General features: G+C 41.3%; 2 protein-coding genes across 2 annotated transcripts in view; both read left to right on the forward strand.

The window, feature by feature from the left end:
* Positions 1 to 36: 36 nt before the first annotated feature.
* uhrf1 (ubiquitin-like with PHD and ring finger domains 1) lies at positions 37 to 10,386 on the forward strand. The gene is made up of 17 exons (XM_086223282.1): positions 37 to 193; positions 2,400 to 2,562; positions 2,800 to 3,066; positions 3,434 to 3,588; positions 4,727 to 4,942; positions 5,479 to 5,594; positions 5,763 to 5,949; positions 6,114 to 6,237; positions 6,528 to 6,635; positions 7,573 to 7,677; positions 7,776 to 7,882; positions 7,989 to 8,151; positions 8,259 to 8,396; positions 8,562 to 8,667; positions 8,818 to 8,966; positions 9,332 to 9,430; positions 9,564 to 10,386. Exons 2-17 carry the CDS (start codon positions 2,410 to 2,412, stop codon positions 9,708 to 9,710), a joined length of 2,340 nt encoding a protein of 779 aa, XP_086079408.1. The 5' UTR covers positions 37 to 193; positions 2,400 to 2,409; the 3' UTR covers positions 9,711 to 10,386.
* A 1,423-nt stretch (positions 10,387 to 11,809) lies between these two features.
* The window catches only part of kdm4b (lysine (K)-specific demethylase 4B), a 39,450-nt gene continuing 25,985 nt past the window's right edge, over positions 11,810 to 25,274 (forward strand). Inside the window, exons 1-6 of the mRNA XM_086223281.1 lie at positions 11,810 to 11,949; positions 13,835 to 14,277; positions 14,483 to 14,658; positions 15,414 to 15,528; positions 17,108 to 17,301; positions 22,716 to 22,765. Of these exons, the coding sequence (XP_086079407.1) occupies positions 13,864 to 14,277; positions 14,483 to 14,658; positions 15,414 to 15,528; positions 17,108 to 17,301; positions 22,716 to 22,765 (949 nt within the window). The 5' untranslated portion in view covers positions 11,810 to 11,949; positions 13,835 to 13,863. The remainder of the gene's footprint in view (positions 11,950 to 13,834; positions 14,278 to 14,482; positions 14,659 to 15,413; positions 15,529 to 17,107; positions 17,302 to 22,715; positions 22,766 to 25,274) is intronic.

Genomic DNA, 25,274 nt, shown 5'->3' on the forward strand with positions numbered 1-25,274 from the left:
AACAGAAAGCAGCCAATCGGAGGGGAGACCTTTTAGAGCGGGTGGGATAGCAAAGTCTTGAAGAATAACTCATTGATCGATATCCAACTAGGCGTAGAGTTGACTGTGCGAACCCTGTAAAGAGTTACTGGGGAAAACGTGCGACTTATTCTTTGGAGGCAAACTTCAGTTTTTCACTTGAACGAAGTAACAGGTGAGGATCGTGTTTTTCCCACGTTTAAATTACTTTAAAAGTTGCGCTTACTGATATTTACATTCTGCAGCTAGCTGGATGTGAGACTAGCTAACTTGACAAAGTCCTACCTCGTTGCTGGGGAGCTTACTACACCGAGTAATGTGTAGCTGAATGAAATTTATCCCCGAGCTAGTTTCCCAGCTGTTGCCTGGAAACTAATTTTTGGCTGCTAACCTAACTAAACAATTGAAAGCCCCGCAACATTAAATTGTAACATGGTTTGTTGTCTGGTTAACTCAAAATGAGTGGGTGATGAACTTGAAGCTAACTGGCGTTTATCTGTCGTGTTGGTACAAAATTTACAATAACCCGATCATTTAAAGTAGCCACTTGACTGTATTTTACATGGCGAAGAAAAAAAAAAAGCTAATCTGAACCGTAAGCTTATTTTGCTGGATTTATATATGATTGCGATGGCTTATTGTTTTATTTACAGCTGTAAAATAAGAAGTGGAATCAGGGAAGAAACGTTACGCTTCATGCGTGGGAGAAATGAGCCTTTTATCCAACGTTATTTGATGGGTATATTTTTGTTCACTGGTGTTTTTATGTATTTCGACCCAGCAGGGTGAGCCAGAGCAGAGCGTAAAAGTACGAGTCGAGCAGCCACCGAGGTATCCGCTCTCTATTTTGACTACGGGTCGCATTATTGTTATGATAATCCATTATATTCTAAATAATGGGTAGTAAGTCGGTATGTCTTATTGTCAGAGCGACGGCACATTGTTTGCCAGCGCTCCCTCGCGTCCGGATGTGCCTGCTTTTAAAAGAACTGGGAGTGGCCTGCAGCTCAGTTTCCCGCACTGTATTTAAATCAGCTTGTTCCCTCCCTTTCTCCCTTCTCTGAAGAAGTGACAGAATCCCACTGCACTCTTCAGGGGATGGCAGGCTCATTTCCAAGAAAGAAATGCAAGATAATTGATTGCGCCCATGGGTTGTTTTTTTTTTCTTCCCCCCTTTCTTTTTTGCACTCAGTGTTTGACAAACAAAACTCCCTCCATAATAAAGACATGTCACCAAGCAGTTCATCTCAAATTCTACACGGTGCCCTCTTCACATAATACACACTCCAGTTCGGCTGTCTTTCTATGATGTCATTTGATTTAAGCCTGCTTGGCTGTTCTGATTCTAACATAGAATGCAAGCCGATTACGATTAAATTCTTTGCTGACCACAATCAAAACTTTAAAATCCATTTATACAACACCACCAAAACTGTGTAATCTACAGTCTTCTAACTCTGTCTAGGCCTAGAAAAAAATTTTACCAAAAAAATAAAGCCATACAATGTTGGAAATTCCCAGAAACTTGCTTAATGAATGCTTGCGTTATGGCATATTCAGCATGTGATTGAGAAAAAATCTCTTGAACTTAAATGCATATTTTCTGTTGTCAATCAAGGTGGCTTGTCTTTGTCTTATAAGTTTCTTTGTACTTTTCATTTGTAAAAAGTCATTTCAGAGTGAAATATGCTGGAAAATTTCTCAATACTGTGGGACCGATCGTGAAATGTATCTGTGAAAATGTGGATTCATTTTTTTTATACAAACCATCGTCTTGCTGGGGCCTGATGGGTCTATCGCATTTAATCAAACTTGGAAGAATGTTGCTGCTTGAGCTGTTTAAAGGGACGCTGGGCATTTTATTTGTATTTAAATCCAACTCAAGGTTGATCATAACTGAGATTTTGTTTTATAGTTTAGAGCTATGGCTGCACAATTAAACAAATGCATAGAAAGAATACATCATTTGGACCCTTTTTGCTGACTCTTTTCAATTTGAATTATACTTTCCCTGTTATTGCTCAGCATATTTATAATACTGACCTTGTCAGAACTGGACAATCTGGATTGTTGTTGTCCATCTTGTGCTGGTTTGAAGCTGAGTTTTTGTGTTGGTTTGTTTGTTTGTTTTTTTCTCCCCCAGCCCATTTGATTTTTATACGAGAGAGACAAGGCATTTTATTTTTAAAGTAAACCAGGCTATACTGAAGAATGCCTAGCATGTTACTCTTCATCACTGTTGGCTACTTGGCTCTTTGCATTAAACATGCCCGATGGCTATTAAAATACAAGAAAAAATGGTAAAACAAAGTTACGTGTAGTATGCTATCTGTTTGAATGGCTGCAATAATTATACTATCTGTAATGCCTGTCAAACACAGGGCAGCTGCAATGTGGATTCAAGTGCGAACAATGGATGGGAAGGAAACCCATCGGGTGGATTCCCTGTCAAAACTCACCAAGGTGGATGAGCTGCGTTTGAAAATCATGGATCTCTTCAAGGTGGAGCCAGAGAGGCAGAGGCTGTTCTACCGCGGCAAGCAGGTGAGATGCCGTTAGTAGGGGTGTTTTTTTCCAGGCAGTCATTGTTTGCAGAAATCATTGATGAGCTGCGATGTTTAATCATAAACAAGAATAAAGATGGTACAGGCACAAGCTGGATTTAATTGAGCACATGCATGAACAGGAGTTTAAATTTCCTGTCATGTTAAAGTTGTCTCCTGTGTGACTCATCATCGCCAACATCATTTTTAAATGGTTTTTATATTTCTATTGTTTCAGATGGAGGATGGACACACCATATTTGACTATAACGTGGGCCTAAACGACATAGTGCAGCTGCTTGTTAGACAGAAATTGCCACCTAACGGTGTTGTCAAAAGCAAGGACAAAGAAGCCGAGCTGTCCGACTCTGATTCTGGCTGCGGCTCAACTCAGAGTGAGTCTGACAAGGGCTCAACTCACGGCGAGGTTGAGGGTCAGGCAGCTGGTACCTCTTCCCAGACAAACACTGCAGAGCTTATTGACCCAGGGTTTGGATTTTTCAAGGTATGTTTTTAATGCTGGTATTTTCATGTAGACGTGGAAGCCCGGTGTATGAAATGTACTTTTATTAAAGGATAACTAGGCTGTACCATGATGGCAAGTAATGACTGTGACTGAGAACAACAACAAACCAGAGTGAACAACTTCATGTCTTTAGAAATTAGGCTCAGGAACTGAAATAATATGCAATTAGCTGTGGTTTTGACAATGACAACATTGCATACACACCTGCATCTTGGATTCGCATACGTTATTGATGTGATGTTTTGAAATAATTGTGTTTTGACTATGAGATGTTTAAATATGTATTGAATATTACGGGAAGTAAATCAGCAAAATTACAAAGTTCTTATGTTTTCTGTGTATATAGATCAATGAGTTGGTGGATGCAAGAGACCTGAACATGGGAGCGTGGTTTGAGGCCCAGATTGTGAATGTTACTAAGACAGAAAAGACTCCGAAAGATGAGGCAGCCGAGGCTCAGCCAGCGGAGCAGGAGATACTCTACCACGTGAAATATGAAGAGTAAGGCTCCTTTCTTGTCACTCCCGGCACCAAAGATTTAAACCATGACTTGATTCTTCCACTCTCAGATTAATTGGATTTCAAGCCAAAGCTGGCTTCACTTGAGCAATTTTGATCCAAGCTAACTTATCAATCTCACGGTCCGTCAGTTTGCTGGTTGTTGGTGGGGAAGCTTCTCGTGATTTAATACTGCTGTCGCTCAAACCTAAAAACCTATCTGGTATCAGCCGCTAACACAGGAATAGTTACTCTGACTGCTCAAATATTCATTCATATTTTCTCTATAAAACTTGATAAACATAAACATGACTACACTCGCTTTTTTGTGTGCAGTCACTGTCTGCAAGTGCTTTGTGTTCCTGTAATACTGTATAGCTTTGTTTACATTTGTTTTCCCCCTTTCTTGCTAAAGCCTTGAGGATCATTGATTGCAATTTGTTTTCTTTCTGTGCTATCGTGAAAGGCCACACCAGTGACGCCATGTTGGCTCTCTCGACAAGTTACCATTACAAGAACTTCCTCTTTTCTGTTTATGATACCCGACTAACCCGCTCGAGAGGTTGGTCAGGTTACTGTTTACCCTGGTTAGTCCCATAGACTGTTGTAAGATGCCAATGTTGCTGCGAGAGAAAACTATCATTGTGTAAATATTGTTTAAAAGTATTTCTAGAGTAGCACGGTATCAGGTAAACAGGCTGGACTACTGCTCTGCCACACTACAATTCTATCACAGGTCAGGCAGCATGACTCATATAATACCCTTTGATGCTTTTATTGTTTTTTTTGGAGCTGTAATAAATCTGCAAGTTTGTGATGCTAATCAGGGGCCTTATCCAACAAATTTGATTGAAGGAACTTCATGGCATTGCACAATTAGAAATCTATGTCAAGGGTCTCGGATAAAAAAGAAAAGCAATGGTGACAGCATAGTGTGGCTTTGTCCGTCATAATGGGCGCTTATGTGAGCTTCAAAATGTGTTACTGTATGAGGAACAATGATCAGAGTGCTGGTGGGGTGCCAGCAGGAGGTTTGACCGTTTAAACACGGCTTCACCTTCCTGGGCAGCGTGACAGGAAGCACCTGTGCTGGTGGGGGACTCATCTTAGAACCGCACACTGATATGTTATACCTTCACAGCTACCCAGAGAATGGAGTGATCCAGCTGCTGGCGAATGATGTTCGACCAAGGGCCCGCACCGTGTACCAGTGGCACCAGCTGGAGCCTGGTATGGTGGTGATGGTCAACTACAACCCAGACGATCCCAAGGAGAGGGGCTACTGGTACGATGCTGAGATCCAGAAGAAACGGGAGACGCGCACCCTGCGAGAGATTTACGCCAAGATTATCCTAGGGTAAGATGATTGTTGCATGGAACATTTAATAATGACACTTGCATGACATTTACCTCAGCGAAAACGTCTGCTCAACAGCTGTGGTGGTAGGTTGTAGTCACCTTGAAGTCCCATTTAAGTAGAACCTCAACACTTGAGGTTTTGGCTGCTGCAGTGGGTAGAAGTTAATTTCCTGCTGTGGGAACATGTGGATGACACATTTGGTCACGTTTGGTGCCTGTGACATTGAAGGAGCTATCAGGGGTATTAATGCAGGTACATGATAAGAACTAAATTGTGCCGCAGTGGTGGTAGTGTTATGAAGCAGTCTAATAATATTTTGGTCCCCCTGTTTACTACATGAACATTGTGACTTCAAGAATAAACTAGAATTTATACATTTGTGACAGCGTCAACAGTAGACTGAAATTTGCCATGGCTGGTAATTGTATAGATGTAGCGTAATAAGCAGACAGTGTTTATACAAGAGTTCTGTAGTCTCTCTTGCGTGTTGCCTCTGTGCAGGATTCTTCGACATCTTGTGTCTTTGTTGGCAGGGATGCGGGCGACTCTCTCAATGACTGCCGGATCATGTTCCTGACTGAAATCTATAAAATCGAGGAGCCTGGTTCCTCCAGTGAAACCCCAGCAGGATCTGAAAGCCCGCTTAAAAGTAAGATTGTTAAAGAAAATACCACAGTCATTAAATTTATGAGATTCAGGCCAAATTGGAACTCAAATTGCGACTTGTTCAACATTTTGTGTAGTTGAGCTAGTAATTAGTAAGTACAGCCCACTTGAAAGGCTCTGAACAATGAAACCAAAAATCTGTTTTTTCCAGGATCCAATGGACCTGAGTGCAAGCACTGTAAAGACGATCCCGATAAAAACTGCCGCTGGTGTAACTGTAATATCTGTGGCATCAAGCAGGATCCTGACAAACAGCTGCTGTGTGACGAGTGTGACATGGCCTATCACACCTACTGCCTGAGCCCCCCGCTCACCTCCATCCCTGAGGATGAGGACTGGTCAGTATAGTCAGAGACTGTATCAGGACATTCCACTGTCCTGCGACTTGTTTGAAATTTGAATCATAAGTATTAAAAGCTATATGATAAAAAATGATCCTTTTTATTGTTTGATTGAACTGCATTTGTGTTTGCAAGTGTTCAAAATATTAATCTTGATGCAGGTATTGCCCAGCTTGCCGCAATGACACAAATGAGGTTGTGCGGGCTGGAGAGAAGCTGAAGGAGAGCAAAAAGAAAGCAAAGATGGCTTCTGCCAGCTCCTCAAGCCAGAGGGATTGGGGCAAGGTGAGTCCTGATGTAACAACACTAGATGGAGGGGCTGAATCTTGAGGGCATTCACTCTTCCCAAAATGATCATTTTAAATATCCCAAAAAAAAGTGGCCATCTGCACAAACGTAGCCAATATCATACAACTGCAAATTATACATTAGAACTTACCTGTTGTTATTTGATGAATGAATAAGATACGTTTTCATTTTTTCTATTCATCCACTCAGTGCAATTCTACACTTGATTGCGTTGTTAACGCTCCAACAATCTTACGACACACACTGCATGATTCCTGTCTCTCCAGGGAATGGCCTGTGTTGGTCGAACCAAGCAGTGCACCATTGTCCCGTCCAACCACCACGGCCCGATCCCTGGCGTCCCTGTCGGCTCCTTGTGGAAGTTCAGAGTACAGGTCAGTGCAGCTCAAGTTGCCAGAAGACTAAGGGCGCGTTTCCACTGGCTCACTTTGTCTCGAATCAGATGGGGTCGGGTCGGTTTGGCCCCAACACGGTACTAACGGTTACCATTTTGGTCCCTGCTCCCCTGGGGTTCCAAGCGAGCCGAGCAGGGACTAAAATATGACAGACACATAGCGGGGCGCTGATTGGGTACGACCCGAGCCGAAGTGAGCCAGTAGAAACGCACCCTAAAGCCTGATTTATGCTTCTGCGTCGTGGCGACGCTGTACCTACGCCGTCAACGCAGACCCCTACGCCGTAGCCCGACGTGCACCTCCAAAAAATCCTGACTACGCGTCGCGACGACGCGTAGTGACGTGAACGTCAACGGACTGTGATTGGTCTGCTCACAAGACGTTTCCGGTTCAGCACAACAACACTGCTATTTTTTAAGTTTCTGTGGTGAGAGCAACACGCAAAAATAAAAATGGACCAAGCCGAAGAAAGAGTTATCGAGGAGGTTCGCAAGTATGACCACCTTTACAACTTCCATTGTTGTCTCTGTCTCTGACCCATGTGCTATGACCGGAAGAAAACTAAGGAATTCGACAAGAGTCCCCCAAAACCATACGAAGATAAAGCCACACCCCTCTAGTGGCTTGGCGGTGAATTACAGAGCAACGCGTTCCCTCAACGCAGAACTATAAATGCACAATGACGACGTAGGGGCTACGGCGTAGGTACGACGTAGGGGCTACGGCGTAGGTACGGCGTCGCCACGACGCAGAAGCATAAATCAGGCTTAAGAGTCACATCAAGTGAAAACAAGGACAGAGTGATGATTCTTGTTTGTGAAATCGTGTTGAATCTCTGAATGCATTTATTAAACTGTGAGATATTTGTGCAACTGTGAAGGTGATGTGGGATAATCATCCATTGGGTTTGTTCTAGGTCAGTGAATCTGGTGTCCACCGGCCACATGTTGCTGGCATCCATGGCAGGAGCAATGATGGTGCCTACTCTCTGGTCTTGGCAGGAGGCTATGAGGATGATGTGGTAAGCTTTGTCACCCTCCTCTACATTGGAGGCAATGTAAAAGTGAAGGAAGGGGGTGCACCTTTTTAAAATGACACTGTATGTATGTATGTTTGGAGGATGACGGAAATGAGTTCACATACACTGGCTCTGGAGGGCGCGATCTATCTGGAAACAAGAGGACAGCTGAGCAATCTTGTGACCAGACACTTACCCACATGAACCGGTATGATGCCAAGACCTGACAAATTGGCTGACTTTATTCAGTAGATTCAGTTATTGCTTCATTTATTTTTTTAAAACTTTGATAATCTTTCTCTGGGTCCCATCAGGGCGCTTGCTCTCAACTGCAACATCCCAGTCAATGACAAGAATGGAGCACAAGCCAAGAACTGGAAGGATGGCAAACCAGTAAGGGTGGTGCGCAGCAGCAAGGGGCGCAAGCACAGTAAATATTGTCCTGAGGAAGGAAACAGATATGATGGGATATATAAGGTAAGAGGTAACTGATGCTATCAAAAACTAGCTAGTCCGAGGAACTTGGTGGAATCCAACCGTAGTGTTTTGTTTTGTTTTTTTCTGTCAACTTGAATTCACTGCAGGTGGTCAAGTACTGGCCAGACAAAGGTAAATCTGGTTTCCTGGTTTGGCGATATCTGCTAAAGCGCGATGATGATGAGCCAGCACCATGGACCAAGGATGGCAAGGAACGCATCAAGAAGCTTGGTCTTATCATGCAGGTAAGGATAAGCCCATTAAAGCACATTGTAAAACATGTTAGATGGGGCAAAAAATGTTGATAGGGCATGTATAATTTTTTTTTTTTTAATCATTGTTTCATCATTGCTCTTGTTGGGCTGATTTGTCAAAAACATTTTAATCAACTGACCTCAATCTTGCTGTAGTATCCTGCAGGCTATCAGAAAGAGAAGGAGAACAAAAATGAAGTGGAAGAGGAGGAGACGGACACTCCCAGCAAGGCAAAGAGGAAGAGAAAATCTCAGACCAGTGGTAAGTTCAGTGTAAATGCCAACTGATTACAACATTGATAGGTATGGAATTTTTATTTCTGTTCAAATAAATCGATTTAGCAACTGAGTTTCATTTCACTAAACTTCCTGGCAGTGAATCTAGTGGTTTTTTTTGTTTCTCCTCTGATAGAATCCAGCAAGACCTCCCCAGCCAAGTCTCCTAAGAAAGTGAAGGTAGAAGTTTACAAGCTGTCCGTGGAGCAGAAGGCGCTCATCAAGGGTGATAAGCCAAACAAAAAGTTGTGGGACGAAGCCATGGAGTCGCTGTCACTTGGACCGGTGAGCATAGCTGCTTTGCACCCGCCTACCATATTGACACAGGGGGTGTGTTTGCATGTGAGTGGGAGATGTAGTAAATCGAACTTCAAATTGCTGAATTATTTAACATGTCAAGTTGAAGGGTATTAAATAAATTTGAAAAGGCTAATTTATATAGAACGCAGTTCTTTATTGCTTAACCAAGAATTTAATGTAAAACTCCCCTCGTAAATGCCAATTTCCCCACTGAGGGACGAATAAAGGTTTCTTATCTTATATCAATTGTTTCTGAAAACTGCCCTGTTGTTCAAACCTGTTTTGCTTACAATCTGTATCATTGCATCATTGCAATCTCTCTTAACGCAGTTATTTTTTTCCTCCTGCAGAAATTCCTGAACAAAGTTGAAGAGGTTTTCCTCTGCATTTGCTGCCAAGAGGTGGTCTATCAGCCCATCACCACAGAGTGCCAACACAATGTCTGCAGGGTAAGAAACTGTCAGGATTTAAGACACTTGTTGGGAAATGACGCGCCGCGTTTTATGCACACATTGCTGTAAAGACACTGTGTTTAAAAGAATGGGCTTCAGTGTGTTACATGTTCATATTTTGCAAATACAGGAATGCCTTCAGCGGTCCTTCAGAGCAGAGGTCTACACCTGCCCGGCCTGCAGGCATGACCTGGGCAAAAACTACTCCATGTCCGTCAACAAATCCCTGCAAGACATTCTAAATCAGTTTTTCCCCGGCTACAGCAATGGGCGATGATCATCAGCTCTGACTACGCATCCCTGAAGGACACGTGATGTAAACTGTAAGGGGAATTTTTCAGTAGAGGCAATAAAGAATCAGTTTCTCTTAATATATTTTTTATGATTATAAAACTACAATTTTTGTGGACTTCAGTGCTACAGTTTTTCACCTTGGATCTGCCATGATGTGTAGTTAATGATAAATTGAAAATTCCTTTGTAACTGCCTGTACCGTTTCTCCATTAATACCTTCAGCTGTAATTTTTTTTTTTTTTACTCCCAGTGTGTTTTTGTTTTTGGTTCCATTAACTAATGCTAATATTATCCACTATGTAAGAATTGTTGCCTGACTAAATCCCTCCATGTAAAAGTCTAGCACTCCTGAAGAGAACATCAAGACAAAAGTGGTTAAGCTGTTGGCCTGATGGTTGGAGTTCAGATCCGTGATCTTACCTGATCTGTCAGTTTGGCTGTGGCCGGTCATTTTGGTGCAGTTTCTCCAAACCCGGTGGTGCAGCGAATGAGCTTTCACTTCTGAGTTGTATTCTCCGCTTGGCCTCTCCTGTTGGTCGAGTCTCTTGGTATTGTTAGTTTTCCCGGTTGTTTCATTTGTCATGGTGTTTACGAACTTAATGCAGCTAGATTTCCTGCTAAGAAATCAATTCATTAAAAACTCACCGCGAGCAGTATGCCATCCCGTTACACTTTAAATGTGACTCTTTGTCTTGGTATGATCTGATGAAATTGCACAAAGATGACAAGTTAGGATTTTAAAGACGAGAGAGAGAGAGAGATGGGACCAAACTTAACAGCACAAATTAATTCCGTCAAATTGAGTTTTTCTGCTCTCTTTCAGTTTGAGAAGAAGTGTCAAGTCAGAGATGGTGTTTCAGGTGTCCTGAGACAAGAGTTGGGTTTTGTTTTCCATGCAATGATCTTATATTGTGTGATTTTTCACGAAAGTCTGTTGAAAAGTTCCTGTGAAGTTCTAAAGCCAGATTTTTATAAAACCAGCTCGGAGTTATATATTTGTATTTCCTGTTTTTTTTTTTCTTGAAAACATTAACAATTAAGTCCAAAGAAACAAATGCTTAACCAAGAATGTAAGTAGAACAACCCCCCCCCCCCCAATAATATCTAGCCCTCTAGAAAATCGCCCTGATGTTCAAACCTATTTGAGTCTAGAGACCATATTTGTATTTTTTTTTCTAAAAGATTTTTACCTTACCTTTACCTTTTATAATCTACTGCTGTCCAGTCACATTTTTGTCTCCTGTGGTCACTTGACCTCATTTTAAAACTAATAAATGTTTGCATCAAAGTGTTGAAATGTGTAGAAAATTCCACACTGCTTTTGAAATTGAATCAACTAAATTATCTGAATTTGTTAGTTATGACTTTTACTGTCATGGTTGTCCTTGCTTGGGTTTCAACAGCAGTGTGCAACAATGTCCTCCACATGGCAACACTTGAGTCATGGTGAGCAAAGTTTTGCAGTGACTGGGTAATGTATATTTTCTGAAATTGTATAATTTTTCTAGTCCATTTTAGTTTTGATATGTAGTTTAGAATTGCTTGCACATGTTAAGTGCAAATTTGTCAATACAGTTTGAGTGTTATTCAATAAAAGAGGAGAAAGTCAGTCTTTGTTGGGATGTTGTTTTTGAAACAATTGTAATGATTTTCAACATCTCTTAACATCAGTTTTTTTTAGCACTCCTGTATGTCCTGCTAGACGGGCTTGTTTGGAAAGATGGGTCACTGCTAAATATCATTTCAGAGGGCAAAAAAGGGACATTAGTATTGGTACAGTATCTTGTTCAGGGTCTTGGATTAACTCAACTAATGTAATAAACATTAAAAAATAGACTATAATGTGTTATTCGGCACTGAAAAACATTATTACGTTCCACATAGCCAAACAACCTTAAGCAAACTCGACAGTGAGTACGTGCGTGGCATGCAAATTGATAAAGTACGAGCACAGGATGTGAGCAGTGGTAGTAGGAGTCTCTTTTCATTGGTTTGGGTAGCTGTCCATAATCCAACAGACCAACGAGATCATCAGGATTGTGGATAAATTGTCTGTCGTCTCGGTCAACAAGCCAATCAGGAGGCGTGGTTTCGGAGGTGGGCGTGACTTTGAGTAGCCTTAGCTGGCTAATGCTAGAAGAAAATCGATCCAGGGAATTTCTAACAAACGACGCCAAATCAATTGAGTAGAACGGAGAGCGAGCAATACCCTGCTGCAGGAGGTAACTTTTCCCAAACGGAAGTCATTTAATTCAGTCTGATAGTTCGCATTCTTTTTAAATCGAGATGTGTGATGTCGGTCGTCGCGGTGTTTTGTTTTTTTTTTCTAAATGCAGATATGGAAGTAGCTCGTGAGAAGCTAGCTAGTTTTAGCTCAGCATATATTAACGTTCGGGACACGGTGTAGCGTGAATCCGTCGGAATGAAACCATTTGTTTTTGCCTGTGTGTGGCACTGCAGTTTGTGTTCGAATGCGTTAGAGTTATTATCTTTTTCTCTCTTTCTAATCTCGACTCGCTTCAGTTAGCAGCCCACTGCTGTTGGCTGTCATCTTGGATGAATTGCTAGCAGTGGTACTGTCGCCCTTAGCAGCTGGTTTCGGTATCTGCTGCTCTGTATACGAGCAGCGTCCATTTACTATCGTCGAGGGCAGATATATGCTATCGATATCAGGCTGACTAATGTAGGGCAACAGCCTTAATTTAACACATTCTCTTCTTATAAAAAGGGCAGCAGGTTTGCATATGAAATGCTGCTACAGGCCCAGATGCAATTTAAAGGGTTTCTGTAGGCCCATATTTGTTGTGGTAATGCAGCTAGGGGACTCATGTGTCCTCTTGTCACTGAATATATCGTCGTTCATTATAAAATTCATGGAAAAAGGACCATAAACCGTAAAGATACGTCGATTTTATAGAGTAAAAAGACGATTTTGGTTTGAGGTGAAGCACTCCACAAATGCATCATATTGAATAAAGCAAAAATATAGTATACATAATAATATAGATAATTTGAATTTAAGTGAGTATAACTTTTTTCCTGTAGTGTTGGTATCTCGCGTCTTGTAGCATATGCTATCTGTGCATAATGCAAATTAGGTTTTACCACGATTTTACTTGCCTTGTACCAACTTAAAAGCCTTTAACATAAATGACACATCCCATATCCAAATCTAGTGGCATATTTCCATTGTGTGTCTAGTACAAGCACGTATTATAGAATGCAGGGATACTGTGAATATCTTATTTTAACTTTAAAGTCAGTCAGTGTACTGACAGGGTCAGTCTGTCTGCATCTGCTTCTAATTCTTGTGGTGGGTATTGTTAAGGGCCTCATGATATGATGCGTATCATGATACTTGAGTCACGGTGCAAATAGTCTCCCGATATATTGAGATATTCTACACAGTACACTGAAAAATTAAAGACAGAGCTCAAAATATTTATGTGTTCATCAGATGTAAAAATATTGTTATTGATATTGTATGGGGAGGGCTGTTGCCACATTGATAGTTTATATATAATAATGTATTTGAATGCAGATATTTTTTTATGGTGAACTGTGTCCTATGTTTTCATGTAAAGTTTCTCATTAGATTCCATATAGTGCCACCTTGATAATGTGGATTTAGTTTGTATGAGGACCACTGGTGTTGCTGATGGTGTAAATAATTTTTAAGGAAGCCTTGTGGCTCTGCTTTCCCCAATCCCTATCTGACTCCTTTTAATATTTGGCATCTGAGTCAGACATGATATTTCCATTAATATAATAACATGGTTTTTAAAGTTGCTTTAATATGAAGCAAGCCCATTATAGTAAAACTGTATCTGGGAGTTTGGTGTATTTTCCCAATCCAAACACTGAATGTCTCATTGAATGTTTTACAAAATATAAATTAGAATTTGATTAAAGCCAAACTGAAGAATTCCTCATGCAATTTCTAATATTAATACACTGTGTTGAAATATGACAAGTTCATGTGACATTTTTAAATCTGTGATTGAATTTAAAAAAAAAAAAGAGAGATTGAGCTACATCATCACATACCTTTGGATGCATTATTACCATATTACTGACCAACCCCAATGGCCACGCTCTCCCTCCCAGGTTTACCTGCAGTCCACCAAGACTTCCCAATGGCGACTGACATGCCCACAGACCTGGTGCCAGCTCCTGATCCTGCCCCAGCTCCACCCCCAGATCCCATCCCTGGCTTCAGTCCTGCTCCCAGCTCTACTCCAGCCCGAGAAGACTTTCCCTCCCTGGAGCCATCAGGAGCTGAAACAACAGATGCAGCAGAGACCTCAGAAAACTACACTGCTCCAGATTTTCCCCTGGCTCCACCTACAAACCCAGATGTGGACCATGGTCTTGGTACAGGTTCTGAGGTGCTCCAGGCTCCTCTGCTACCACCACCGCCACCAGTCAATGCTAAGAACCCTAGTTGCAAGATCATGACCTTTCGACCCACCGTGGAAGAGTTCAAAGATTTTGCCAAGTACATCGTTTACATGGAGAGTCAAGGAGCTCATCGCGCTGGCCTGGCAAAGGTGACTACAAAATGAAAATAAACAAATACATTTGCATTCTTTCTTCAGTCCTTTCCAGCTCTGTAATGGTGTTAAAGTTCGGCTTGTTGTCTGTTTCGTATTGATGGAATGATTGACAATATTTTTTTAGAAGTACTATCAGCCCACTGTAACATTTTTATTCAACTGCATGTCAATAGAAATAATTGTTTGTGTTCATCTCCAGGTGATTCCCCCAGAAGGCTGGAAGCCACGAAGGTCCTATGACACCATTGAAGACATGGTGATTCCAGCTCCCATCATGCAGGTGGTGACTGGCCAGTCAGGTCTGTTCACCCAGTACAACATCCAAAAGAAGTCCATGACTGTGAGCGAGTACCGTAAGCTGGCCAACAGCAAAAAGTAAGTTGCTCTCCGGTCTACAGGGACTCGTTAGTACAATGGGAATTGTGGCTGCCATGACTAAAAAAAAAAAAAAAAAAAATTCCATTACTGCAACTGGAATTCTGTTAATTGATATTTAATTGCACCCAGAGAGACTGTTTGTTTTAGATCTTAAGGGAAAATTTGTGGGATGTGTTCCTGAGCGCATGGTCTGTATGGGAACAAGATCCACTGGTACCCCTCCTATTAGAAGCTAGAGAACAGCATGGATGTCATTTTTCATAGGATCTTAGTTAAGCAAAAAGACAACAATGAAGGCGGTAGAGATGTTTTCTGTCACTTACATCTTCCCTCTCAACCTCCTGTGGGGCTCAGCTTTTATACACACATTGGAGACAGTGAACAAGGTGAAGTGAAGATAAAGTTTTACTTGAGATAACAATAGAAAAAAAAACCTTTATTCGCATTTTCTAAGTTAAACAACCACAACATGCTTCCAAGGAGACTTGTAATGAATCACGCTGGAGCGGCGTGGAAGTCCGCTGTTTTCTGCTGGGGCTGCAGATTCAAACCTTGTGCCTTTTTAGCGTTCGAAGAAATGGATGAACAATCTGTACTGCAGCACAGTTGCACTGGATAATTTCTCATATGTGCATCATAGTCCTGTTTTCTGTTTGTACACATTGCTCATAAGTTATTTATAATAACTAAAAAACTCCCAGGTTTACTCTTTATTCGCTGTTAAAAATGTGACTGGTTCATTCTGGTTTCAGGTACTGCACACCCCGCCACAAAGACTTTGATGACCTTGAGAGGAAGTACTGGAAGAACCTGACATTTGTGTCTCCCATTTATGGTGCTGATGTTAGTGGTTCCATATATGATGAGGTGAGAGTTGTGTGTTTGATCCAAAGTGTGTGTATGAAGGTTCAGGGGTTAAATTTCAGTTGAATGTCCTGCTTTTTCTGTAAGGGTGCTTTCTCACCTACCTCATTTGGTCCGGACTTTCGGACTTTCCAGATAGTCCAGAGCAAATTGACAGATGTGAAAGCTCCACCGGACCATGGTCTGGACTAAGGAACGAGTCTTTGGTCCTGCCTCAGGAGGTGGTCTCGGTCCGGATTATCCTGGTCCAAAGTCCGCTGCTGTGCAATGTGAAAGCATTTTGGACTATCGGACCAAAAGCAGGATACATGTCATATTTAAACGTCTCATTCCCGCCGAAAAAAACATGAACAAAGCAAAGATGAGCCGTGGTAATACTTAGGGGGGAGGAGGAAATTAAATATATCATTCAGATATGGTCAGAGGACGAAACAAAAAATGAACTGGAGAAGACCCCCCGGAACTCGGAGATGTTCGTGTTTTTTCGGAGAGGCTTGCAGTCTTCGCCTCCTTGCCTGTCTGGGTCGAAATATCAAGTGCACCATAATGACGTTATTCATTTGATGACATCGCACTAGTCTCGCATATTGGTACTGTAGTAGTTGTTGTTGATGTTGGAGGCGCAGCCAAAGTAGTGCGAGGGCAACAAAGTGAATCTGGGGATCCATGGTTGATGGTAACTTCTTTGCTGCCAGAGCACTTCCGACGTGGTAACGTCAGACACACGCTCATCCACAAGCCAATCAATGACAGGCGCAGACCTCACAGTTAATGGCATCATGACGTAGGTAGCTCCTTTGGTCCGCTTTCATAATAGCAGTTAGAAAGCGAACTTTACTGGACTATATGAAAACAATGTAACAACAACAACAAAAAAGTCCGGACCTTGTACCAGACCATTAGGTGAGGAAAGTGCCCTAAGATTCTCCTCTGGGGTATTCATTATAACATGTCTGCTGAGTGAATTCGCAAAAAATATGTCAACTTTGTATCCATTTTCAACAAAAAGAAGGCGTATTCATGGCATAGCTAATATGCCAGTTTTATTAGTAGTTTAGATACGGCCATGATTATTTTAATTGTTAAATGATACTTGTGTATGTGTGTATATGTATACGTGTGTGTGTGTATATATGTGTGTGTGTGATTGAAATATTAGTTTTTTATTTTATTATTATGTTTGTGGTATTTATAAAAGCTTTCTCAGGAAAACATGTCATTTCAACATATTAGACAGGATAGAAATGATGTTGACCACATCAATGAACACAGCACTTCCAGTTTTTTTTTTTAAGTTTATAGCACCATCTGGTGGAATACAAGGTTCTTTCTGAGTTGTTTGCATGTTCTCCCTGTGTCTTTTTGTTTCCTCCTATCATCAAAGACAAGTATTACGAGTTAGTTGAGTTGCGTGTCAGTTGTGCCCTTGACCTAGTCACTGGTAAACAGAGCTTGCCCATGGCACTGTAGAGGATGGGTCAAAAGCAGATTTTATAAGATTATTGTTTTTGTACACCACATTTTTTTTTGTAGACCATGACTTTATTCCTCTCCTAACAAAATACTTGTTATCCCTGTGTAGGACATTCAAGAATGGAACATTGGCCATCTAAACACACTGCTCGATATGGTGGAGCAGGAGTGTGGAATTGTCATAGAAGGGGTCAACACTCCCTATCTCTACTTTGGTATGTGGAAGACTACATTTGCCTGGCATACTGAAGACATGGACCTCTACAGCATCAACTACCTGCATTTTGGACAGTCCAAATCTTGGTCAGTCATGGTTGTTTTTTTTGTTTTTTATAATAATCAATTGTATAATTGGTTTGGTGCATGGTTGAAGTGTAAAGCCATGGTCTGGCAACATAGCAGTTATGTGAACAGTGATAGCAGCTGTAGGGATTGCTGTAGAGTGCTATACAAGCATCACAATGCCACTGCTTGGCTGCCTTTTTATGACACCATTTCTGGTCACATACTGGATTTATTCTGATGCAGTCAACTATGATTGCGCCCTAAAAAATAGTCAGACACTATTGAGCTTAATGCTCGAATAAATCGTCTTCTGCTTGGTCAAATGTGAGGGGCTGGTATGCTTCTTTGATCTCAACTCTTAACTTGGTTTTAACCTGGAATAAGCAGAAAACGATCTGAAAACATTTTAGAAGCTGTTTCACACAGTATTGATTGTAATGTGGAAATTGTCATATTGTTCTCTTACTTTCCAGTCTGTGCATCATCTTTTCACTCAACCCTGGAGGTCCCTTGTATCAGAGAAAAAAATACTCTTTATTTTTTGCCTTCTTCCTCTTGCTGTTGTCTTGTTGTTTTTGTGTGGGTTTTCCCCTCTTTCCTCTACATGTTGTTTCTCATCTGTGGCACTGCAGGTGGTGAGCAGCGATAACCTAGTCTCTGAGCTTTCAGAAATACAGTTGTGTGTTAGTGTGTGTGTGTGTGTGTGTGTGTGTGAGAGAGAGAGTGATCTATACTTGACTTTTCTGTCTCTCTCTCACCCTTTTTCCTTTTTGTCACAGTATACCACCCCTCTACATTTCCCCATCTTACATCCGCCACCTGGAGTGGTGAACTCTGTGGTGGTTGAGATCATCCTCTCAGTGATGTGATCCCGCTGAAATAATCCATCTTATGTTTCAAACTCTCACAGAGTGGGTGTGTATGTACTACAGTAATTCATGTTCAGTACATGTATGTATTGCTGAAAATGACATTCTTCTGGCTGTGAATTTTGTTGTGGCCTTACAAGTGGGTTGGCCGAGGGTGTATTGTGCCATATTCATAAAGAGCATATATCTCTGCATACTTCAGCACTGGTGTCCAGAGTTGAAACTGATTTGCAATCCAAAAATGAATTAATGACAGACTTAACAGTGACTTTTAACACCAACGTCTGCTGCCTCTCAACAAAACAGCGTTTCATTTCTTCATTCTGTCTTTTGAGGGCAATGTTCACACAGTTGTGTCTTTTGTTGGTGCACAGCCAGTTTAATTTGATAAACACACTGGATACACCATAAAAACAGAATAATTCGGGGTTTGAGGAAATGGCTGCAAGTTGGGAATTCGGTGCAATTAATTTGTTGAGCTTACTATTGGTTGGAACCAGGTGGCTTTTACTGCAGCATCAGTCTGTGATGACCAGCTTCTGTAAGATGTCTGTCAGGACAGGGCACATACATAGAAGCAGGGCATTTGGTGTGCCACAGTATAAACTAATTATTGTCTGTCAATAAAACTACTGATGGTATAAATGATTAATTTTTAGAATTATTAAGGCATATGAGTATTAGATGCACAGATTTATTGGTTCAACATCGATATCGGCTGATACGCATGTAGGAGAGTGCCATCTGTCTAAAGCTTGTATTCATCAATGCTAGTTAGCTGATGTCAATCTGCTGTGTCTCATTTATTTTGCACTGGGTACATGTGCTGTCCTGCAACCTACCTGTGTTTACACCCTCTCTGTTACTCTGGCAACATGCCGAGTGTAGCGTGCTGTGAGCGTCCAGCACAGGTGCACGTGTGGTTTCGTTTTAAATAGCACTGAGGTACTACTCAGGGAAAGATGTGTGAGTTCCTGTGCAAGAAAGGCTTGAGTGACATTTGAAGTTAAAAGATATTGGATATCGAGTATCAGGCAAATTGTTTTTTGTAAATATCAGTATTGGCCTAGTTACATGTGTGCATCCATTCAAACAAGTTTTATCCCTGACTATGTTTATTAGCTGTAAAGGGCTTTTTTCAAGATGATATATACACAAGCTAAGCTTTTTTTTGAGGGGGGGGGGGGTTCAAGTCACTTGATGAGATGAATTTACTCCCATAAAAATGGAAACAACCATTTACCTCCTTTTATGAAAGATCAACCTTTTTTCACAGTTTCTATGAATTGTCTCATTTGTTTTGTTCCGTCTCTTATTCTCAGCGCTCACTAAGCTGTCCGTCTTTCATTTTTCTGAAACTGAACCTTTTATACTTGTGTTTGTGTGGTGGAGTAATTACTAGCTGTTAAACAGAGCACCCCCCCCCCCCCCCCCCCCACACACACACACGCACATCTTTCCCTTCTTAGTGCAGCCGTTTGTGAAATGAACTTCATTCCCCCTGCAACTGTGCTCCCATCAAAGTCATACCCTCACACACACATAAATACACACACACACACTCACACACGGGCAGATGTATAAAGGATCGCAGCCTTAGCAGTCTGTCACTTTCTTCCTTTCCTCATCACTCACCCCATCATAGTCTTTCCCTTTATTTTCATTGCCGAAACCTTGTCGGTTACGCTTTTTCGTCAGCATACAGCAGTGGATCTGCTGTCAGATGAAAGATTAGCCTCAGAGCATGTTAGAAGAAGGTAGCGGAGGTCTGTCGAAAGTGCCCAGCAACTTACAAGGAAGAGAGGAGTTTATTATGAACCTGTCAGTCCTTCTCTGTTGTCTTAATGGTTTGGAACTATTTCTCTTTGACATTTTATTCTTTGAGGTGAAAAAGGGATAGCTCAAAATCTGCATATTCAGTGAATGGGTTCAATTACTGTTTACTTTGTTGGAACTGAAGTAACTTAAGATGCCTTGTTGTTGTTGTTTTTGTATTTCAGTGAAACAAGACCAGTGTTTGTGATCAACTTCAAGGAGCTCTCTAGGTTAAATTCTGCCCTCTGGTGTACATATCTGGTAGTGATATAAACTTAATCAGTATTTTATTCCACTTGGGCAGACTAACTAGAAAGAGATATTTAGTGAGTGATCCAGTGTTTGTTGGGGCAAGCACTGAACTCTTATTCAATGGTTAATTACGTGTAATTTGTCAATCATTTATAAGTATATTATTAGTATTTTTGTGTGTCATTTTGAACCGCAAAGACCGTTTTATTTCTATTTGTCTATTTCTACTTCTACTCATTCAAACGTGTGAATGAAAGGTGTTAAAGCATCATAATCAGAACGTGCTGGCATCTTCAGCTACACCGGCTGCCACATTTCACAGTTGCCATCAACTAATTTTCACCAGGAGACCACGTGACAATACACTCTCACTACTCATCATACTGCATCATCTCATCTACAGAGGCAGGTTCACCGTTGTAACATTAATAGTAGCCGCAAACGCAGTTGTTGTAAATAGAGCCACTCTTTCATCCATTTGCTCCTTCCAGATAAAAACAGGAAATGCCCCCTGTAGGAACAGCTGGAAAAACGGTAGCTTTTTGCACCTGCCGTTTTGAGCCTACAGCTGATAAGCTGCCACTTCAGACTCCTCTGCTGGTGTTGCTGCTGATGACAGAGATCCTATCTCAATGAGGATAACAAGTATGCATTAATACCAGACATAGAAGTGAAGGCTAGATAGTATCATTTGGATAACATGAACAGATCACATTTTAATACCAAGTGTAAATGGGATCACATTCTTTCTCTTTGTGTTATCTTCCTAATAACTCGTAATAAAAAAAAAAAAGTAGAGAAATGAGAAGGATGTTCATCTGTGTGACATGTCTGGAAAGGTACAAAAGCACAGGAACACCTGCTGTGCTATTTCTTAAAAAGTCACGTCATCATTACTCTACTTGCCTGGGACATCAGTTCACCATGTGTCGAAAATTTATACTTTTCCTCAGAGAGGTGTAAAAGTTCAAGCTTTCATTTGCTTTCAGTTTTGTGTTTCTTTCTCTGTTGCACGAGGGACAGACGTGTTGTTGCCATGGCAATGATTGACTTTGTTGGAGAGAATAGAAGGAGACACGTTGATCAGATGATTTGTCTAGTTCGATGAATGATATGTGGGCTATTGTTGCACGTGAGCTCTTCTGACAAAAGTACAATATGCACTGATTATCGGTCTTACTAAATGTCAAGAGAAATCACTAATTTCACCTGTGTGCATTCAATACAGTCACAGACCGGTTTAGCATCATTTAACTCAGCAAATGTTTTACACATATGCTACATGCATATCATCCATGTAGTTTCACAGTATCAGTACTAGACATAGAACCTAGGAATGGCCGTTTGTTTCACACTTTTAACTCACAATTATGTTGTTCATCCCTCAATCAGGCAAATGAACAAATTGTTTGGTAGTTGTTGTATTCCCCACAACTAAAGCACATAAATTCTCACTACAGATGTTAAAACAGTGTTAATCTGTGCTTTTGTTTGTTTTATTTAAATTGTGACTATTTTTAGATAATGCAAATAAAGTAAGGTTTGGGTAGTTTGTGTATTTGCTGGTCATTGATCGGTTGTAATGGCATAGATGATTTCAGAAGTTCTCAAGACACAGATGCATGGCGGTATTATATCTGGTCACATTTGCACTCATGAGAGAATGTCTGTCTCTCAACTGAAATACCAAAGGTTGGTGGTTAGTTCTCTTGTTGTTTTTCAACTTGTAGCTGCATCACTGTCCGTAGCTGAAGGTGTGAAACACACAAGGATTATTTTCCTCAAGCCTGTCAAAACCACTGTTAAGATAGAGAGGGAACTGCATGTTAACTTGTTAAAGTACATCAGTTATAACTCTCAGTGAGTATCCTGTACATCAGTGCAGGTGTTCTTTGTTTAATTTCACTTGCGTGCTACAAAATGTCACATCTTTGATGTTGAATAGTTGTATAAATCCAGCATTGAATAGAATACACTGAAGGATGCTCCTCTCTGAAGATTTAGTTTTTAGACTACAGGTGGCAGTGTGGCACCATGTCTTAGTACCTCTGAATGAAATCTACTTTGCCACCTTCTTTGTGTTCACCCCCCATCCCCATCTCGTTCAGTCTGTCCTAAAGTGTTGTTTTCTCTCCCCATCTTTCTTTCTTATTTTCTGCTTCCCCTTCTCCCTCTATTCCTAACATCCATGTTGTTGTTCAGGTTTGAGAAAGGTCCTTTCCACCTATTGCAAAACAAACCACATCAAATCCCTCTAACAGACCAAAGCAACATGATAGCAAACATGAGCCATCACCCACCAGACACTGACAAGAAAGGTGATTGATGATTGTCAATGATGTGTGAGGGGTTAGATGCACGTCATGGGTAATTTCATCTCTCTTTAAACACTGAGCGCTGATAACTGTGAAATAACCCCCTGTTCCCCTACCAGCCATTTCTCTTGGTCCTGCCCTTCACCAGTCATTGACCATGTTTCTCTCGTTTCCTCCGCAGGTATGCCGTCCCACCCGAACATGGCAAGAGGCTGGAGAGGCTGGCACAAGGTGAGTTTCGCTGTCAGTTAGCATTTATGTGTTTTTGTTTTTTGTTCCTCATTGTCTTTAAAAGCGTATCAAGGGAAGGATCAAGCGCCTCAGACCATTAAGCACATAGTATAAAATCATGCACAGAACACACCCCAAGCACACTGTGTTCCCCTCGCGTCGAAGAATAAAAAGCAAAGTAGCACCTCTCAGCTACACTCCACCTCATTTCTCTTAAGCACAGCATGCACAGCTCTGTTAAGAACCCATTACCACTCACAATAAACAACCCTTTCCTATAGTTTTTTGCGTGGCTGAAGCAGTGATCCTCACAGTAAACAATGTGGTGCACGCCGTGGGGACACACTGAAAAATCTTTTCACTTGTACGGTTGTGGGTGAGAAATTTGAACGTCCTGCTTTCTCACCACATACAAAAACATAGATTTCTTTGTCACTTGGCTTTATTCAAATAGCTCGAGAAGGAGGAGCAGCTTGAAACATTTTAGTGTGTTTTGTGACTAAGAAAAGGCTGAATGTGGCGGAGCGGATGGTTGACCAAGAGCCAGCAAAATCGGTTTGTTCTGTAGAAAGAGTTGAAGGAAACTAAACAGTACAACATAGTGATCAGGATTGTGCAATGATGAATGTTGATGGTGCTCGTGAGCATGCAGAGCTGTCTGACAAAATAAAACATTTAAGCCAGTGTTAATTAGTAGACTGGACCAGAATTCTTTTCTACAGTAATGGCCACAGTCAATGTTGTCTCTGATAGTTTGCCCTAAATCACAATATCTTGTTAGGGGCACACAAATGGACATCTAAAATAAAGCAGATTATAGCCAGCCTGCCTTTTGTCTGTGAAAAAGGACAAGTGTCCTTTCATCTCTTCCCCCCCTTTCCATCACTTACTTTCTCCACCTCATATCCCTGTTTTGATCAATGAGGATTACTTGTGTATTGCCAGCTGCTCAAAGTCATGTGGGAGATGTGGGGATGATGAGAGTGTTGTCCAATCCAAACTACATTAAATAGAGACACAATTTGTCCTTGTTGTTGAAGAAGCGGGACCAAATCGATAAGCACCAGTCCATACTCTCTGTCTCTTGCTAGTTGCCTTTTTTTTTTTGCTGACATATGTAAAGCATAATGTGACAAAAAAAGAAATCCCAATGGAGGGAAAAACAACACTTTTAAGCATCTTGTGTTGTTAATAATTATCCATTTAAAGCTAAACAGCAGCACTTTCATCTCCATCTTCTGGCAATGGTGGTTATTACAAAAACCTGTTGAGACTATGTCTCAAGAATAGCCTATTCCTGCATTTATATTTGGCTGTGAAACAGTGGTTAAATTGTTTCTGGCATCATGAAAATGTTGTTACTTACATGAACTCCATATACGGTTTATTGACTGTTAAATGCAGAGAGGTTTAATTCAACTTTCCTTGAACGTTTGGGACATTCATTTATATTGGTGTGTTTGATCCACTATAGCTTCAATGTAATCATTGCTGTCCAGAAAAAAAAGAGACATCCATTTTTAGTGTACAGGTGATGTATAACATTTGCCTTTATGATTTTTAATGCAGGGCAGCACAGTGGTGCAGTGGTCAGCACTGTCGCCTCACAGCAAGAAGGTTCCAGGTTTGAGCCCCTGCTCCAGCACAGGATCTTTCTGTGTGGAGTCTGCATGTTCTCCCTGTTTCTGTGTGGGTTCTCTCTGGTACTCCAGCTTCCTCCCACAGTCCAAAAACATCAAGAAGGGACGAGGCTGATTGATACTCTAAATTGACTGTAGGTGTGACTGTGAGTGTGAATGGTTGTCTGTCTACATGTGTTGGCCCTGCGATGGACTGGTGACCTGTCCAGGGTGAACCCTGCCTCTTGCACAAAAACTGCTGGGATAGGCTCCAGCCCCCCCCATGACCCTTAACAGGACAAGCAGAAGAAAATGGATGGATGGATGGATTTTTAATGCATATGTTCTGTTAATGTTTTCATAGATGAGTGGGTCATCTGGCTGACCAAGATATTCATATTGCATATTCACGTCAACATTCAGCTAACAGGAAACCAGCCTCAACGATAACATGTATACACAAGAGTTTCTCAGGACTTTTCATGTTGGCATTGAGTTTTGAGACACAGGCAGCTTGCAGGCTTCCTCTGTCGTATCTAAGCAGCTGCCAGTGGGAGGAAAGCTATGCCAATGTTATTTAACAAGCACCCAACTGACCCATTGAAGCCATCGTCAGCAGCAGCATCTAACTGTTTACGATGTCCTAAAAAGACAGTTATGAGGGTGGTAGGAATGCCTAATGGGGCTGGGACAATGGTCTTGTTATTTGAAAACACCTCCGAACATTTGCCACAATGGCAGCCATTGCTCTTATCACCCCTCATCTCTGAATGATTTCAGTCAAGGCAGCAGGCTTTTTGCAAGCAGTGGGTGGAAACAGTGAGTGCAGGTTGGAAGCAAGAACTTAATTTTCAAACTCAAAAGGACAGGAGCCTTCAAGTTAATATTAC

Source organism: Aulostomus chinensis, chromosome 14, assembly GCF_037954235.1.
Source record: "Aulostomus chinensis isolate RoL2024-O1b breed Wild chromosome 14, RoL_Achi_v1.0, whole genome shotgun sequence".
Taxonomy (NCBI): Eukaryota; Metazoa; Chordata; class Actinopteri; order Syngnathiformes; family Aulostomidae; genus Aulostomus; species Aulostomus chinensis.

Coding starts and splice junctions, on each gene's coding strand:
- uhrf1 (XM_086223282.1), top strand. CDS start 2,410: ATGTGGATTCAAGTGCGAACAATGGATGGGAAGGAAACCCATCGGGTG. Junction 3,067..3,433: donor CAGGGTTTGGATTTTTCAAG/GTATGTTTTTAA, acceptor CTGTGTATATAG/ATCAATGAGTTGGTGGATGC. Junction 7,678..7,775: donor GAGGCTATGAGGATGATGTG/GTAAGCTTTGTC, acceptor GTATGTTTGGAG/GATGACGGAAATGAGTTCAC.